General features: G+C 37.5%; 1 protein-coding gene across 2 annotated transcripts in view; it reads right to left on the bottom strand.

The window, feature by feature from the left end:
* ADK (adenosine kinase) overlaps nt 1-16752 on the bottom strand; it is a 269009-nt gene that overhangs the window by 43702 nt on the left and 208555 nt on the right. For both annotated transcript variants that reach the window (XM_062496355.1, XM_062496357.1), the window contains exon 8: nt 2517-2552. In XM_062496355.1, coding sequence (XP_062352339.1) covers nt 2517-2552 — 36 coding nt within the window. The remainder of the gene's footprint in view (nt 1-2516; nt 2553-16752) is intronic.

The following is a 16752-nucleotide window of genomic DNA, read 5'->3' as shown; positions in this document are numbered from 1 at the left end:
AAACCCCAGCCCCACAGTGATGCTCAGGAAGAGATAACATCAGAAGTAATATTCTATTTTTGATTATTACAGGTAAGTGTTGGTCAGGGGATAAAGTGAAGGAAATAATGGGCTTCAAATATTGTGATTGATTTTACAAAAATACTTTGTATTTCAGCAAAGTACAATGGAAAACTACCTGTGGTGCAGCATAAACTGAAATTCCTTTGAATGGAATTTCCCTTGCAAAGATAAAAACAGATTTGTGTCATGGAGGTGTTGTCTCTCACCTATAATAATATTTCATTTCTTCAGGAAAGGTGTGTATTTTACTGAAGTTCTCCTAATTGTAACTTTTTTTGCAAAAACTGTTTCAGATACACTGAACTCATTCCATGTGTAAAAGACGAATTTAGTACACAAAACTGTTGGAATTACTGTGAGGTAGAACAAAAACCCACAAACAAGCAAACAACTAAAGAAAAGTAGCTAGTCACCAACTATGCTAAAAGATTTCTGATTAAAAAATAAAAGTCTTTCCAGGTGGCAGTTCGAATGCAGCCACCAACAACTTTTAGTCACTTCTAAAAAAACATCCTCTTGGTTTTTGACCTGGTCAATCTAGTCCTTTTCTTTAATGTGCCATGCTTTACTAGTTTTCTATTCTCTTTATAAAAATCAAGCTTTTGAGAGTTGCTGGAAATTTTTCTTGGTTTTAACTGAAAGGCTAATAGAAAGTCTTTGAGTTTTTCATAAGATGCTTTATTATCAGTGTGGTTTTTTTTTTTTTTTGCCTCCACAGCACAATAGGAAAACCAAACTGTGGACACTTATCAAGTTTTACTCCTCTCTGTCATCAAACTTGACGTGTGAGTCGTTGCCAAGCAAGGGAGTAATAAGAGATAAGATCATAATCATTGTGCACTTTACTGATATGCTGTAATCAAATGTGGCAGATTTAGGATGTTCAGGAGGAACTGTGCTAAAATCTCTAAGCAAGCACTAATGGAAAGGTTAATATGATGGTAGTTAGCAGACACCAGCAAAGGCAGTTTGTCACTAGAGCTGAATTTAAACCAGTCACATTCAAAGTCTTTAGCTCAAGGGGGCAATAAAAATATAGAATGGGTAGACTTAATACACTACTTCCTTTCTTTTTATTGTCTAGCTACCAGAGGGTACCAATAATTTCTTATGCTTCATATTTTGGAGGCATCTGTGAAATTCATTCATTAGCATAAACTCAAAGTGTATTTTTATGCCTAACAATACGGATTATACAAATGAAAATTGACAGTGATAAAAAGTCTTGATTTCTACAAAGCAGCCACGTGAATTTGGGAAACATAAAATGAAATGGGACAGCCCACAGTTTTAATAGCTAAAACAGTGATGGCATTGATGTACCTGCTGGTGTATGGTTCTAAAGAAATCTAAATTGAAGAACAAAAGCTGTCAGTCTTTCCCTCTTTTTTTATATGCAGCCAACCACACACAGAAGTGGCACATTCTGTAAGTGCTGTGGTTTGAATTGCGCGGCTTCTATTATTTATGCAAAATGGGTGTTGAGCAGTCAAACTCCTCTCTATTCTTCTACACTGCAAACAAATCAATTAAGGTGGGTTTTATTCCAGGGGAAAAAAAAAAAAAACAACGTGTAAAAGGATTTATGTGTGTTCAGTTCTGCAATTTAGATTTCAGTAAGATCACTTTCTATCTGCAAAATTAGCACAAGCCTTGTCACATTAATTATAGTATTTAAAACCTGCCTGTTTGAATTGGTTAGAGACCAATAGCTGATGGCTCTCCAGATTAAGCTATCTGCACGTAGCCAATGGGAGGTACTAGTCAAAAAAATACCTAGAGAAGATGAAATCAAAAGCTCTGAATATCACTGTAAAATCAACAGTATTTACTTCAAGAAAGTAGAGGATCAGACATTTTTAGAGCTCAGATGAAAAACACCGACTCGAATATGTTTTGAAACACAATTTCCACACTACCTTTTCTAAAAAGCAGCTGTTTGTAGAAGCACGGTTTACATTAATCAATACCTAACAATTTTATACACAACCTTTCTAAAATTCATTTACATAATGATAATCCGCATATGGCAGGGTTTAAGTTATTTAACGGTGTTATATTTCACTATTTAGTCTTGCTTCACCACTGCTTTAGCAGTGAATCCTTCTGGAGTGTAATGCAGCTAATGAGGGAGCTTTTTAACTGAACAAACTGACAGGTCCCATATCTGCAGAGGCAGCTTGAAACCGTGCCCAACCTCTCGGCTTCCCAAGAGGCTTTTCAAAATTCAATAAATAACATCTGTAGGCGATGTTGGGTGCAGACCTAGCAGAGTGCGTCATAACACTGAGCTGGCAGAACAAAGAAACCATGACGACTGCCAAGTTTCCATGGCAACCGCTGCGAGGCTTGGAGAGTATAATAGCACATCAATCATTGTCCAAAAGAACTTCATTATCAGCAAGAAAAAAACCTTTAGGATCTGTTTAGTGTGCAATTGTGGGTTAACTCACCTCAAAGCCTTGCTCTCTAGCAAAAGCAGCAGCTTCCTGAAATAATAAAAAAAAGAACAGTTAATTATAAAGTGCTAGATAATGAAGAAATAACACATTTTGAAACTCATTCAGCCAGTTTTCCTTTTACACGATTATCTCAATATAGCCACATACAGTTGTTCAATTCTGATAGTCGCACCAAAAGCTTCCCTCTCTTCCCTCAAGCCCAAGAACAGTACAGTGTCAACACATTTCACAAGTTCAAATAAAGAAGGTACACTGTTTTTTTTCCAAGACAGGAAAGTTACTTCTGCAGATAGGAACTGAACTAGGAAACATCCCTCAGACATATTTTTAATTGAAATTGTATCATAACTCCCTTTATGTAAGGCACTTCATGGGATACATGCTATCAAGCCATTTAAAAAAAATCATTTGTCATCTACAGTGCATTAAAAAAACAGGATCACTCTAAATGTGTTCAGACCTTTGTGGTAGAATCATATGAACATTTAAAAATACTCTGATTTCTTAATCACTGCTTTAAGCAATTTAACTATTTTTAGTTAACATTTCCTGAAAGAACAGAGGAAACATCATGGTATCAGAATGTCCTCATGCCTTATTTATATTAACTGGTGCAATTAAAAATCTGTTTCGAAATAAAAGCAAGGGGATGGAAGACAGTAGAAATGTTTTTCCCTTACTCACTATCTTAACATTGGAAATATTGCAGAAAGCCCTTGAAGTCTTTATGTTTTAACTTGCATTCTTCCAGATTATCCTTGCCAAGTGATATTAATAGAGGGATAATCTTAAGCCAAAATGGTGAGTTGATCTAAACAGAAATAACTACTCTACCAAACCAATCCAGTGTGCCTACAAGAGGTTTTAGTGCTTCAGAAAACACATAGTTGTGGACCTATATGATCTGTCAATTTGGGGGCAATAGAAGAATTTGAAGTGGGTACAATTGATTATAACAACAGTAAGTTGAGGTTAATAAAATGTGATAAGCTGAAAAGCACAACTCCTCAGGCTGCTTCACTGCAGAAACATAAGGCTGACCGGGTTACCCTTAGCTGATGTTGACAGAAAAACTGAATCATGGTCCTGACAATTGGGTGCGGGCAAGGTTAGCCACTTTGACAATTTACTTACAATTGAATCCTTTCTTGTACATCACACAGTCAATGACATTTGCTAGCCTGGCTGTCAAGAAGGAGTGTAGGGTTCAAAGATATCATGCAGTGTTTTCCTAAACCAGCATGTGATTAACAAAGCCTATGCTCGTATGAAAAAAGGAGCCTTGCAAGCTTCCACTCTGAAGTGATGCACTTACAATGAACTGCAACACAATCAAGAAAGCCTCAAATGGGACTGTGACACAGAAAAAAAAAAATAAAATCAGTGAAATAAGGGAGTGATGAAGGGGAAGAGAATAAGAAAATTGACTAAAATATTATGTCATGTAGCCAAATAATTTCCTTAACCTCAGGTTTTTGGTCATGCAATTGAAATCGGAAGTTACACTGATCTGTCATAAGGGATTTCTTTAAAATCCCAATACAGCAGGACATTAACATCTGTGTTAAACTATTGTCTGGCCAGGAAATTGGACACTGGTACATGAAATAAAAACTGTTCCAGTGAAGTGGTGCTTTCCTGTGTGGGAGACTGAGAGAATTCATCTTAATTTTCTGTACCGGGGCATCCATGCATAGCACATGTGTTTTGGAAGATGTGGTCCTTCCACAAGAAAGGATAAATAATTGCACAGTTGTTAAAAAGTATCTTGTCTTCAGATTCTCCTCTAAGAGCCTCATCTTTTAGCCTGGTCTGCTGCCCAGCTACATGAATAATGGCAGCCAGCATAAAATCATAGATTTTCCTGCAGTTGACCTGTAATCCAAGGGTGCCTGAACATGCCAAAGAACAACAGCAATCTTAATTTTCTTCTCTCCTATCAAGTGAACCTCAGAATGACTCCTGAACAGCTTATTTCAGTAAGGATTGTGCCTACAGTCCCCTAAAAACCAGCCTCTCTCAGAATGAGATCCCTTTAAGAATTAAGGCCTTTCCAGTAAAAATAATTAATAAAGCTCAAAACACACATTTACAGTTTGGTGTTTGCGAAACGCTGAGAAATGTGAGGCAGGCTGTGATTGCCAGGGACAGTTCAAAGTAAATTAACCAGATAAAAGCGATGAGAACCTTTTAGTATCTATTCACAATAACAGTGAGAACAGGAAACAAGCAGAACCCATCTGTGCAGCCCTAGGGCACCTCATACTGAGCTCCATGTCTCTAATAAAGTAGTCAGGTTAAAGTCTAAGTGGATGTAACATGTGGAGACTGCTTGGGTTACAGCGGCCAGCCGGGGCGTTCCCTGATGCAGGTGATAATCAGTATGATAATCACTGTATTTACAGGCTTTCCATTTTATATCTGACATTGAAAAGCACGAAGAAGGAGGGATTAAGGAAATAAACAACCTACACAGAAGCTTTACTGCTCTCCAGAGAATGCAGCATTTTCATTCATGCGTGACATGCGACAACAGCAGAGCAAAACAGCGACGGAACAGAATTTTCTTAGGAGGCTTCATTTCACATCAGGAGTTCTTTCAGTTTTGATAAACTTTACACATTATTCATTCATTACTCTAGCTCAGCATTTTCAGAGCTGTTTTCTGTTACTGCCTACAAAACATTTCATAAAACCCTCTCTCCACCTTATCACTGTTTCACACTAAATGTATTAAAAACTCACACTCCTTTTTCTATATAATTTTTTTACTGTGACAGAAAATTTATTGTTGCATCACCTAAAGTAGAAATGAGATTTGTTTTTAGTTGTGAAATGTCATTTGGCTCATGCAGTTTGAGGGAAAAAAAATCCTAAGTACACTCATGCCGACAACACCTGCGTGCAATGTTACTTAATGGGAGTAGCAGGGTGTCACCGAAGTTAACACACCCCCTCTCTTAGCACAATAGTGAGCAGTTTACACAGGAAAGCGAGATTAATTAAGGAGATAACAGTAAAAAAGACAACTTCCGTTAGTGCTGGCCTTGCTGTTATGTTAGATTTGCTTGCTAGCTGAAAACTATTTCCATTCTTCCATGTATTTTACTGCTGGTGGAGTCCCAGCTGAAAACTATTTCCATTCTTGCATGTATTTTACTGCTGTCTGAGCCCCAGCATTCACTGAAAGGAACTGTTTATAATCTACACACAGGCTAATTTGAACGGGACTTGTTAAAATCCTGAGCCCTTTTATCAGCAGCAGTACAAATTATTTGTTTAAAAGTAAACAGAAACATACCCTCCAAACACAGAATCCACCAGCCCCTGCAATCCTAGGAGTAACATATAACCCTATGTTAGCCCCCTGTGTTAGAATACTTTTATGATTACAGAGTTAAGATGGCTCAGCTTCAATAATTGCATGTTCAGTTTGCCATGAGACACAGAAGGCACACCATATATTGAATATTCTTGACACAGCCAAATTTTTTTTGTTGGTGCCAAGGTTTTATGATTACTTGACCAAATTACAGCCAGAATGGTAACAACATGCATAATGGGTTAAAATTAATTCATGTGGACCAACATAAAACTCACACAATTGCAATGAACAGCATTTGAAACCATGCATTGCCAAAATTAGCTGATAAAGGCTGTTTCAAAAACACCAGCAACATTACTATCTATAATATGCATTTTAACCTTTGCATGGAAGAAAAAGGACCACTGAAAACTAAATTTGCATTTAATTGCCAAAATGAACGTTATCTCATAAAGAAATGATAAAACAGCAGGACAGCAATGATACCCTTGCACACTGAATGCATTTCCTGTAATTGCACAAAAAAGCAAATGCAGGGGACACTGAAGATAATCCCTCCCCTGCTATCCTTCTTGCTAGGGAAAACGTCTCACAGAATAACCTCAACTCACATTTTACAGTACCACCCCCTGGATTTGATTTACTGCTTTTAATTGGGAGATCACTGACAGGTTTTGAGGGAGTCCCCACTTCATTAACTGTAAACTTCCCGAGTTGCCCAAAATATACCCTACTGACATTTTCAGGAATACCATCCTCCTTTCTGTGCACAGCAGGTCTGTGACGCAGAGGGTTCAGCCCGGCCCATGAATCAATGCAATCTCAAGCCTGCACACACACAGAGCATGTCTAACTGCACAGGAAGGTCCTTGCAGCTCCATGCACAGCAGAGTGCAGAACAGCAAAAAGAAATAAAAAAGTAAACTTGTGTGGACTCAGTGAGAAATAATAAATGACCATGGACCACATATTTTGTGTCTGCATTTGATGGGACAATTCCTACTGGTAACAACCATGTTTGATGGCAATTTGAATAGTACTTCCAACACTGTACCTCCCTTAAAAAGCCTTTCTAGACTGCTAGAATCTTCTAAAAATTACTCTTATACATTTTCTTCCTTTCCTACATTTCAGAAGCATGGATTGTTAGTTTTCTTCTATTTCCACTGTTTCCTTGAACGCACTGAATGCTATGATTATCTCACTCAGGTAATCCTCGTTTTCTTCTGTCTAATCATTTACTAACCAACATTCATCTCACCTCTGAGTTCATCCCCGATCCTGGTGTAAATTTGTGTTCTTTGTATCCTCCCTTGCTTTTCTACAGATTGTACTGTTTGTGGCAACAAAGTTACTTTCCCAAATCTCTAACATTAAAATCCTGTTATCTAAAAGGAATGGGTGACAACTGAAATAAACAAATAAAGATATAGGGAAGATTTTTGTAGAAGCGATGCCCACTGATATCTACAACTTCATTTGGTAGAAAATTCAAATAATCAAAGCTAGTTTGGATTGATAATCTCTTAGAGGTAGATGTTGAAGATTCATATTTCTGAAACAGACATTTTTATTCATAATTTCCTAAAGGACAGCATACCTGTAAAACAAGAATCAAAACCAAACAAAAACAAAACAAAACAATCATGTATTCTTTGTCTCTCAGCACTATAGAGACATGAGTCTTTATTGCAATATAATTACTAAGACTTGTAGTTTATCTTTCCTTAAGAAGGCACGTTTGTCCTTCTACCTGTCTGTCCCTTCTATCTTCTTTCCCTGTCCCTATCAAGGAGCTTTCTTATACAACTCTGTGTTTTCAGAGCTACACTCTTGTTTTATATATGTCATAGGTACGGAGAACCTCTGATTTCAGTCGCACCTGTTGTGCCCTGTAAATCTGAATATGAGCCAAGAAACAGATACTCTCTTTTATTTTAATCTCCCTTCTTGTTCTCTTGGAAGATAAGTAATGAAGAATGAATTATCAAGATCACCATGTTCTCTCATTTTGGTATTTCCTTCCTAAAAAACTTGTCACAGAGCAGGAGATAAGCTGGTTTTTAAGAAAGAGACCTAGTGAGCTGTGCCATGTCATGTTTTCTACTCTTCCAGCTTCAGGCCAGTTTATACTAAATATGACCCTGGAAATGGGGCTTAAGGCACAGAGAGGACAATGGATTTTCAACTGTTGCCTTTGAATTACAACAAAGATGTCGTAAGTACATCCACTAGCTTCACAGCAGAGCTGGTGGAGTGTTCTATCAAATCCAGGTATTTATTGAAGCCCATGAATGTGCAGCAATATGATCTGTCTTTATACCACTTTTTCCTGTATATGATTCACAAAACCATACTAAGATAAATCTGATTTTATTCCCTGTACCAGTTTTAGGAAAATAATAGAATCATATATACACACAGAGAGGTATCACAGCAAATCCACAGCTCTCAACATGGTGAATTAACAGCATACAGGACCTATAAGTACTTTTATGTGATGCAAATAGGGGTGATGTCAAAGCTGTGGTAATGACAATCATGACCTCCCTAAGGAATTAGAGGTAGATTCTGCTAAAGACTGCAGATCAGTTGAAAACACGATTTCAACAAATGGCTGCTATTATTCTGCTACTTAAAATGAATGGATGAAAAGTCTACAGGACACAGTTCCAGCTGGATCACTAACCTTTAGTGCCAACAGTACATTTATTGCAGTCAGTGGTAAGACACACGTGTACATCTTCAATCAGTGTTAAATAGCTATCAGTGCTTACTCAAAACACTCTAGATACTCCTATCCAGTGTTATGTCATTGTAGTCTGATTTAGACAGGCATTACTTTAAGGTCAACTATTACTACATTTCACTGTGTAAAGGCAATACAGGCTCATATGCCTTTATTAAAAAAGGCCATTTATAAAGGCATTAAGGGCTCAAAGGTAAATGTACTTTCATGCTTTTCCTTTTTTTTTCTTTTCCTCAGATACAGTTGCTTTAATATGGGTCATACAAGAGTTTGAGAACAGAGGACGAAAGAACCACACAGTACATTTTCTAAAACAAATGGTGAAATCCTGCTACAGCTGAGTGAGTTTGTGCTACACTTGGGGATGTGTTACACAGATGTAATGCTTCAATATTATTTTGTTTGACAACATAGAGGACTAATCCTTGATTCAGTCAGTAGCGTAAACCTGTTCATGTTTTAGAGAAGATCAGTAGAAGTGGTCAGAGAATGGACAGACCCTGCACAAAGCTTGAGAATCAACACTGAGAACCAGCAAGTATCTGCCCCTTGCTGGTTATTACTGAAAAAAACCACAGCTGGTATCAATTGGATGGGCAGATTATCATAAAGGAAATCTGAGGGTTTTTTATCCCACTTTCCTTTTCTTATAAGCAGTACTAGACCCCAATTTTCTTTTTTCATAAAGGATAGATAATGAGAATTCATGTAATAGCCTAAAATATTATTTCAGCTTGCTCCAGAAATACTAAAGACACTGGTAAATAAATGTACACTGCCTTCACCCAGTAGCTGAAAATATAAAATAATAAGAATCAATTCAAGTGAATAATCAGAATAAGTATAAATACCATATGGGGTTAAAGTTGTAGTGTTCTGAGGGGGTTCTGGCAGAGTACCAGAGGGTTTTGTCTGAAAAAGCTTAGTGTGAAAAGAATTGAGAAAGAAACATATTTCCTGTCCTGCTTGAGTTCACCCTAGAGTGTCTGTATCACGTAAAATTCATTAATATTCAAGCTATTTATTCTCCTATTCAGGTTACTACCAGAACTATAGCTCCTGCCAGAATCTTCTGTGGAAAGAATCACCGTGAGTCAGAGCTTAATGCCATTACAGGGCCTGCAACGGCTGCAGCAGGGATGTGCCTCTGAGCCATTTTGAAATGTTATGATGGATAAAGTGCTATTACTTACATCTCTATCATATATCCTTAAGAACTGAACTGCTCTGACTCTGTATGTGTCTCTCTCCTCACATATTACAAACATCAAATTAGTGATCTAATCTTTATAGCATTTCTTGATACAAATATGTCTGTTTCTACCTTAAAAATAAATGCATCATCATCAGAAGTTAGAAGAAAAAAAGACACCCCTTCCTTAAATACCATTGAATCAGAACATAATAAAATTGAAAACAAAAATATTAATAGCAAGAAGATAAGAGTTTTATTTGTATACAAAAATAGATGATGTGTGGGGTCTTTTGAAATCTTTGATACTGTTCACTGAATGCTCCCAGTGCTAACATTCTGGCTGGAGGGTGACAAACAGAAATAAAAGATTGCATCATTTTCAATGAGGCCTTCTATGATTGTAACCACTCAAACTAGCCTGAAATCAGACAAGACATTTTCATCTAGCAATTTCAGATGAAGAGAATAATCAGATACTCTGCTAAAAGTGCTAGGATTGAGCAGGATTGTCTCTAGTTCTGGTAAAAGGTTAATGTATTTTTAGCAGTGAAATTGAGTTGTTTTATATACTTTGTTTAGTGTGATGTCATGCACAGCCATTTAGAGTTATAACTGAGGCTGTGGCATTGGGAACTCTGTAAAAAGCAATCATTGTGTCACAGTTTCCATGTGCTGGGCTTGCTCTGCCTGTTAACTCGAGCAAAAAAAGTGAAGTTGCTCACTGCAATCTTCACCAGTAACAATAACTTTTTAATTGATCTTCAAATTACATATTTTACCCTTTCAATGAATTTCAAACCCAGCTGACTTTAGGATTCTTACTGTAGTTTCTTGTGCTGATTAATGCAAATTCAGTGATGCGTTTATCTGCGTTCAAGATATGAATACTCAAGATGAATTTTATTTTCTGAAATTTTCAGTTTTAGCTAAGTGTAGCTACTTTATGGAAGGAAAAACCTAGTTCTCAGTCTGTACCAGCAGTGCTCTCTCTCAACACAGTCATCACATGGAAAAACAACATTTCAATCTGACCACAGTTAGATCACTGTGGTCCTGAGTGAAGAACACAAGCTCTAATTCCAGATGTGACTAAGGCACTATTTATCATCTTGGACAAGCTGCTAATTTCTTGGATCAATTTTTAAAAAATCCATAGAAGTTAGATTTTAACTGCTTCTGACCATTAAGTGTTTATGGATGCAGGAGTTTGGTAAAGTTTATTTTTCTATTAGAAGCCAAGTTCTCCTCAACTTGGGACAGGCTCAAATAGATCAGAGATCAAAAGAATAGTCAAATAATGAAATTAAAGGGATATGATTCCAACACATTTTAAAGTGGTATTACAAAAGACATGCAGTGGTTGAGCTGGGAGGGGCCTCTGCACATCATCCACAGAGTCCAACCCCACTCTTCAAGCAGGGTCAGCGAAAGCAGGCTGCCCAGGAAGCACTGAGTTTTGAATATTTCTAAGGATGGAGTCTCTGCAGCCTTTCTGGAAAATCTGTTCCAGCACTTGACCACCATCACAGTACAGCTTTTTTCTTATGCTTTAATGAAATTTCCCATAGTTGAATGTGTGCCTGTTGCCTCTTGCTGTGTCACTGCCCGCCGCTATAAGGGGCTGCCTCCATTTTATTTACTGCCTCTCGTTAGTGTGCACTCATTAGATCTCCCTGAGCCTCCTCTCCTTGAGGCTCCCACTCTCCACTCTTCATACAGCAGATGCTCCAACCCTCAATCACCTCTGTGGCCCTCTGGTGGCATCACACCGGTAAGTCTATGTCCTTCTCATGTTGGGAGCCCAGAAGTGGACCCACCACTGCAGATAAATCCCATCAGGGCTGAGAGAGGGGAGGGACCCTTCCCCCCCACCTGCTGCCAATGCTCTTCCTAACACAGCCCGCGATGCCGTGCTCTTCCTTCCCTGGTGTGCAAGCACATCGTTGCCTCATATCCTTCTTTTCCATTGAAATTCTGAGGTCCTCTTTTGTAAAGCTGCTTTCTACCCAGCTATTCCCTGCCTGTCCTGGGACCAACATTCCCCCCCAGGTAAGAGGACCTCCTATTTCCATTTGCTGAACTTCATGAGATTCCCATCATGCAGTTTCTTGCCTCTGTCAAGGTCCTTGAAATTTGATATTATACTGTGATTTTTCTTGAAGAAGTGGGGTTCAGAATTCCTATGACAATGAAGCCACAAGCATACTGAGCATACCATTTTACTTTTAAGACACCACACTTATGAAAAAAGGAAAAAGAAGAAAACAGTAAAAAGAGGTGAAAAAGGTGTACAAATATGCATTAATTCCTATAGGAAAAAAAATTGAAATTAGATATTGTAATTATGGAAAATTACATCCTTGCATCGAAGATCAGAAATCTTTCAACTAATACATTACGACATAATTATGACAACAACTTATTTGTCCAAAGTGCATTACAAAAGTTTAGCAGTGCATTACTCCGTGGATACCTGTACACAGATCCCTTTCTCTCAATGAGATCACTTGCCCCAAGATGCATTGGATATGCAGCAGTAATACTGCTACGCTGAATTCACAGTGGTTTTGCCTGTTGGGTGTTTGCTTTCCATGTTAAACCAACTTTATGTACACACACATATATACATACACAACTTTCACAAATGCATATATAGATCATATATAGACAAAACAAATGCGATCTCCCTCTCTAAAATCCCCTATGTTTCAGTTTTCCATATGCACCCATTTTCTACGCCCTTCCTTGTTAAAACAGTGGTTTTCACAAGCAATTTTATTCACTAGACCTTCAGCTAGGGAAAAACAAGGTGCCTGCAATGGAATCCCAGCCAGTAAAACATAACAATTTATTGGAACCTTCAAGTTTTCTGACATTTGAAGGTTATGAAGACTTACAGCTATAATAAGATATAATGGTTATAGCACCGTTCATGTTAAATAGTATTGATAGATCTTTTTTGTTACTATTATTTTACTTTGTTAATATAGTTGCAATAACTTATTATCTGTTCCTCCTTCAGGATTATCATTTGATATATTCACTAGTTATAAAATACTAAATTATAAATACTTCTTTTTTTCAGTATAATGACTGAAGTTGTACTGCATTTTGCTATGTTCATAAACTCACACAGATAAATTTTAAAGCCAAACTGTAAAATAAAATTTGGACTCAGTCCACACAGAAGAGAAATGAAAGATTTGGTCAACATTTGAATAAAAGAAAATTCTGAGTTTCAACTGTGCTCTTTTTACAAGAGCAGTTCTCTAAACCTCTGTTAAGCAAGGACACTCTCCTAGTGGCACCAGTTGTATATTGTAAAGGATCATAACAATCTATCATAGTTTTCAATCAATAAAGTTTTATAAACTTGGTACAGAATGATACAAAAAATTACCATTTCTGATTCTGCCATATGTGCATCCTCCATATACTTCCAGACTCAAGGGAATTTTTTCTTTAGGCTATACTTCAGAACAGTTACCATTTAACCTCTAAATCTATGACTTTAAAATGCTACGTTTATTTTAGGATTTGTCTCACAACTATTTTTTAATTACTGAGATAACAGATTGACATTAAATTTTAGTATGCATTTATCTATTTGTTAACCATTAGTATATGCTTAGTATATGTAAACAAATGAACCTGAAATTGCACCAGATACCTTTCTTACTTTACACATGACAAGTGGAACACTACAAATTATTCTGAAGTTGAAATTTGTAGTCATAGTAATAGTAATTCAGTTTTGGACAGGTTATTTTTAGCTAAGTACTTGATCAAGCCCTTCACTGCAGATTTCTCACACCTCTGAGTGTTTCAAAGTATAAATAATCTTTTTTCTTTCCCTCTGCCTCTAGCATTACATTTGTGTTTAAATATAACAGAAGTTATTTCAATCTATTTAGTTTGACTCACACTTTCCAACACAAAGAATTCCTGTGATTTTTTCCAAGATGCTGTGTCTCTTCCATTTTATGCAAAATTTCAAAAGAGTTGTAGGGTCAGCTCAGTGCTGTTCTTTTGTTCAGATGCATTCTGATTTGGGTTCTAGAAACTTCCTACTTTCTCTTACATTGGTAATACATTTTTTGGCCAAATACCAGATAACAAGTGAATGGGAACATTCTAAAGCAGTAGTGCTATACTCTCAGAGCAGAAGTTGTGGCAATAACAGCACACCAGATGCTGCATTGGAGTTGTTTTTTTTTTTTTTTTTTTTTTAAAAGACAGTTATTTATAGATTTAGGGAAATGAAGAAAAATAGAGGCTGGAGCCTCTAAAAATGGCACAAATTTGTAGAATCTCCTTGGTTTGGGGTTAATTTTTTTTTTTCTGTAGAGCTACAAGGAATGTAGTGCTCACATAATATACTAAAAATTAATTATGTTGTAAACAAGTCAGAACAGATATTCAGCATTAGCAAACATGCATACAACTTCCTAATTCTTTACCTCTTGCCATATTTTTATATCATGCATGCTCCTTTTTCAGTCCAGTTAATCAACTCTTCTGAACTGTGCTTAAAGAAGGCACGTATGATATCTACTATGCCATGTTTTGAAAATCACCATGTGAAAATCACCATCTAAAAGGCGTTTTGATCTTAGGTTCAGGCCATGAAAACGAACAGTTTATTTGGATACTGGATGGCTTACATGGCAAGCAGTGAACAGTTTGCAGAGGATACTGTGCTAAAAGCGTCACTTTAAAAAATAATATTGAAGCAGTTCTTTACAAACATGGCACTTGTCCAAAGCACATATGGAACATAAATATAACTGTAAAATTTTATGCACCAGATTTGACCAAGGTCTTGAGTGCTAATTTATATTTTCTCCATTTTGCTGGAAGACTAGCTGCATTTGATAAAGCTACTTCATAAGGACTCTGTTCTCCTAACATTTACACATCACACATCTGGACTTGGAAAAGGATTCTGAGTAAAAGAGCCAACTAATGCAGATCTTGTTTATGTTATGTGCAATTACTCTTGTGTCATGAATCTCCCTGGGATATCAGAATGTGCTGAAGACACCCAAACAATACGTACTTCTAATAAAAGTGCAAAAACCCGAGTGTTTCTGTCCCTATCAATGATCTTGGTACACACAGTCATGGAAGAAAATTAATGGTATTTGTATTTTCTAACAATATTGCATTTCATTTTTATTAATGATTTGTATGCAATTAGAGCTGCCCTCAGCATCTGAAGATCTCCATTTGGATTGTTTTTCTCTCACAACTCACTCACTGCAGCCAAGGGAACTAAGTGATGGCAGTTGCAACACTCAATTCAGTTACATAAACACATCTTCCTTGCCAGATTCCCCTGCGGTGCTCCCATTTCGTGAAGTCAGTCTGTAGCAGTTAGTAATGTACTGTACCAGCAAGTTTCTTTTCATGTCACAAAATATTAGGTCCTCTGCTCCTGGCAGCAGAGCAGCATGTGTGTGAGCATCACACAAATGGAATCCACCCCACACCAGGTGGCTGCACCAGCAAGGGAACAGAGAGGAAATACAATACTTGACTAGCTACAGAACAAGAACTGGATGTCAGATTTTAGCAGGGGAAAGACAACCTTCACCCAGAAAATAAGGCAGATTTATTCCTAAGCCTGTTGCGGTGTCAACAATGATGAGTGTATGTTATACCTTCAACCATACACAAGATGCATGTGCTTTGGTCTGTACTGAGTGTATTTGCCAGTAATAAATAATGCTCCGGCCACCCTGTCCCTGTAGATGTAAACAGAGCTACACTTTTTAACATCACAGCTGGAACAAACACACCTCTGACTATGAAAGCAGTATGTGGTAAAAGAGGTGACACAGACAGAGTGACCTGATCCATCACACAGCCTGTCAGCTGCAGGGATGAGGGGCCCTCTGGACAAAGCTCCCCCCACACCTGCCCAATAGCGTGAAGTCCATTGATCTGCCAGGTCTTACCTTCCCCATGGGTAGGTCACTGCTGAAGGCTAGCTGGGACATTAGACATAGTGGCTGTATGTCTCTGCAAGGATCAGGCACAATACAAGTCTCTGGGCATGTTTATAGCAGGCAGTGGAGCATCACAGAGGTCTCAGAACTGCCTGAGCTACCAGGCTGAGCTGGTAATTCATGCAGAGTCATACAGCTGAAGGTACTCTGGAAGCACCAGCAAATTGAATTGTCTAGTTTTGCAGGTTGCCTGTCCTGGGTCAGTTCAAATGTCAGGGTTGAAGAGTACAGTTATGCATTTCAAGGATTAGTTGTAAATTCCACTTGCTGTCTAGATAAATATAAAAACAATGAAGGTTTTTTGTTTTTGTTTTTTTTTTGGTTTTTTTTTTTCTGAGAAAGAAACATAGGAGAAGAGAAAGAATCCAAATAAAAACTGAAGTACCCGGAATTACTTATTAATGGTTAAGAACTACAACACAACCAAAGAGGCTTTTTTGATCCTTTTATACAGCTCTCAGTCAACACTGAAGCTATGTGAGAAGGTTTCCTTCCTTCTTTCTAATTTAAGACTTAATTTTCCTTTGGGGCCCTCTGCTCAGATTAAAGAACCTAAACAACAGCACTGTTATGTAAAGCTGGAATCTGAACCACCTGGTCTACATGTCCAGTTCAAGGACGTAGGGAGGTTGGATCAAACTTCCTAGCTAAAATGATTTCCTTACTCTTCTCTACAACTCCTACAGATGAATGTAATACCTAACAGCACCATGTCCACATCCCTACCCAGCAAAGTGAATTTCTTTGTGAGAATTCTGACACTACATAATGCAAGGAAGATAAGATCAACCATTACATGAATGTAGATCAATTTTACTTTCACATTTTCACACAGATTTGCTAAAGGCTGGCTCCAAGTGTTGACATGTTTGCTCAGTAATTCATGTGCCATACTTCTCTTCAGTTAAACAAGAAACACTCCTGTTCCAGCATAAGACTGTCCACAA

The sequence above is a fragment of the Cinclus cinclus genome, chromosome 7 (assembly GCF_963662255.1).
Source record: "Cinclus cinclus chromosome 7, bCinCin1.1, whole genome shotgun sequence".
In the NCBI taxonomy this organism is placed as follows: domain Eukaryota; kingdom Metazoa; phylum Chordata; class Aves; order Passeriformes; family Cinclidae; genus Cinclus; species Cinclus cinclus.
This window is presented reverse-complemented; position numbering and strand designations above follow the sequence as displayed.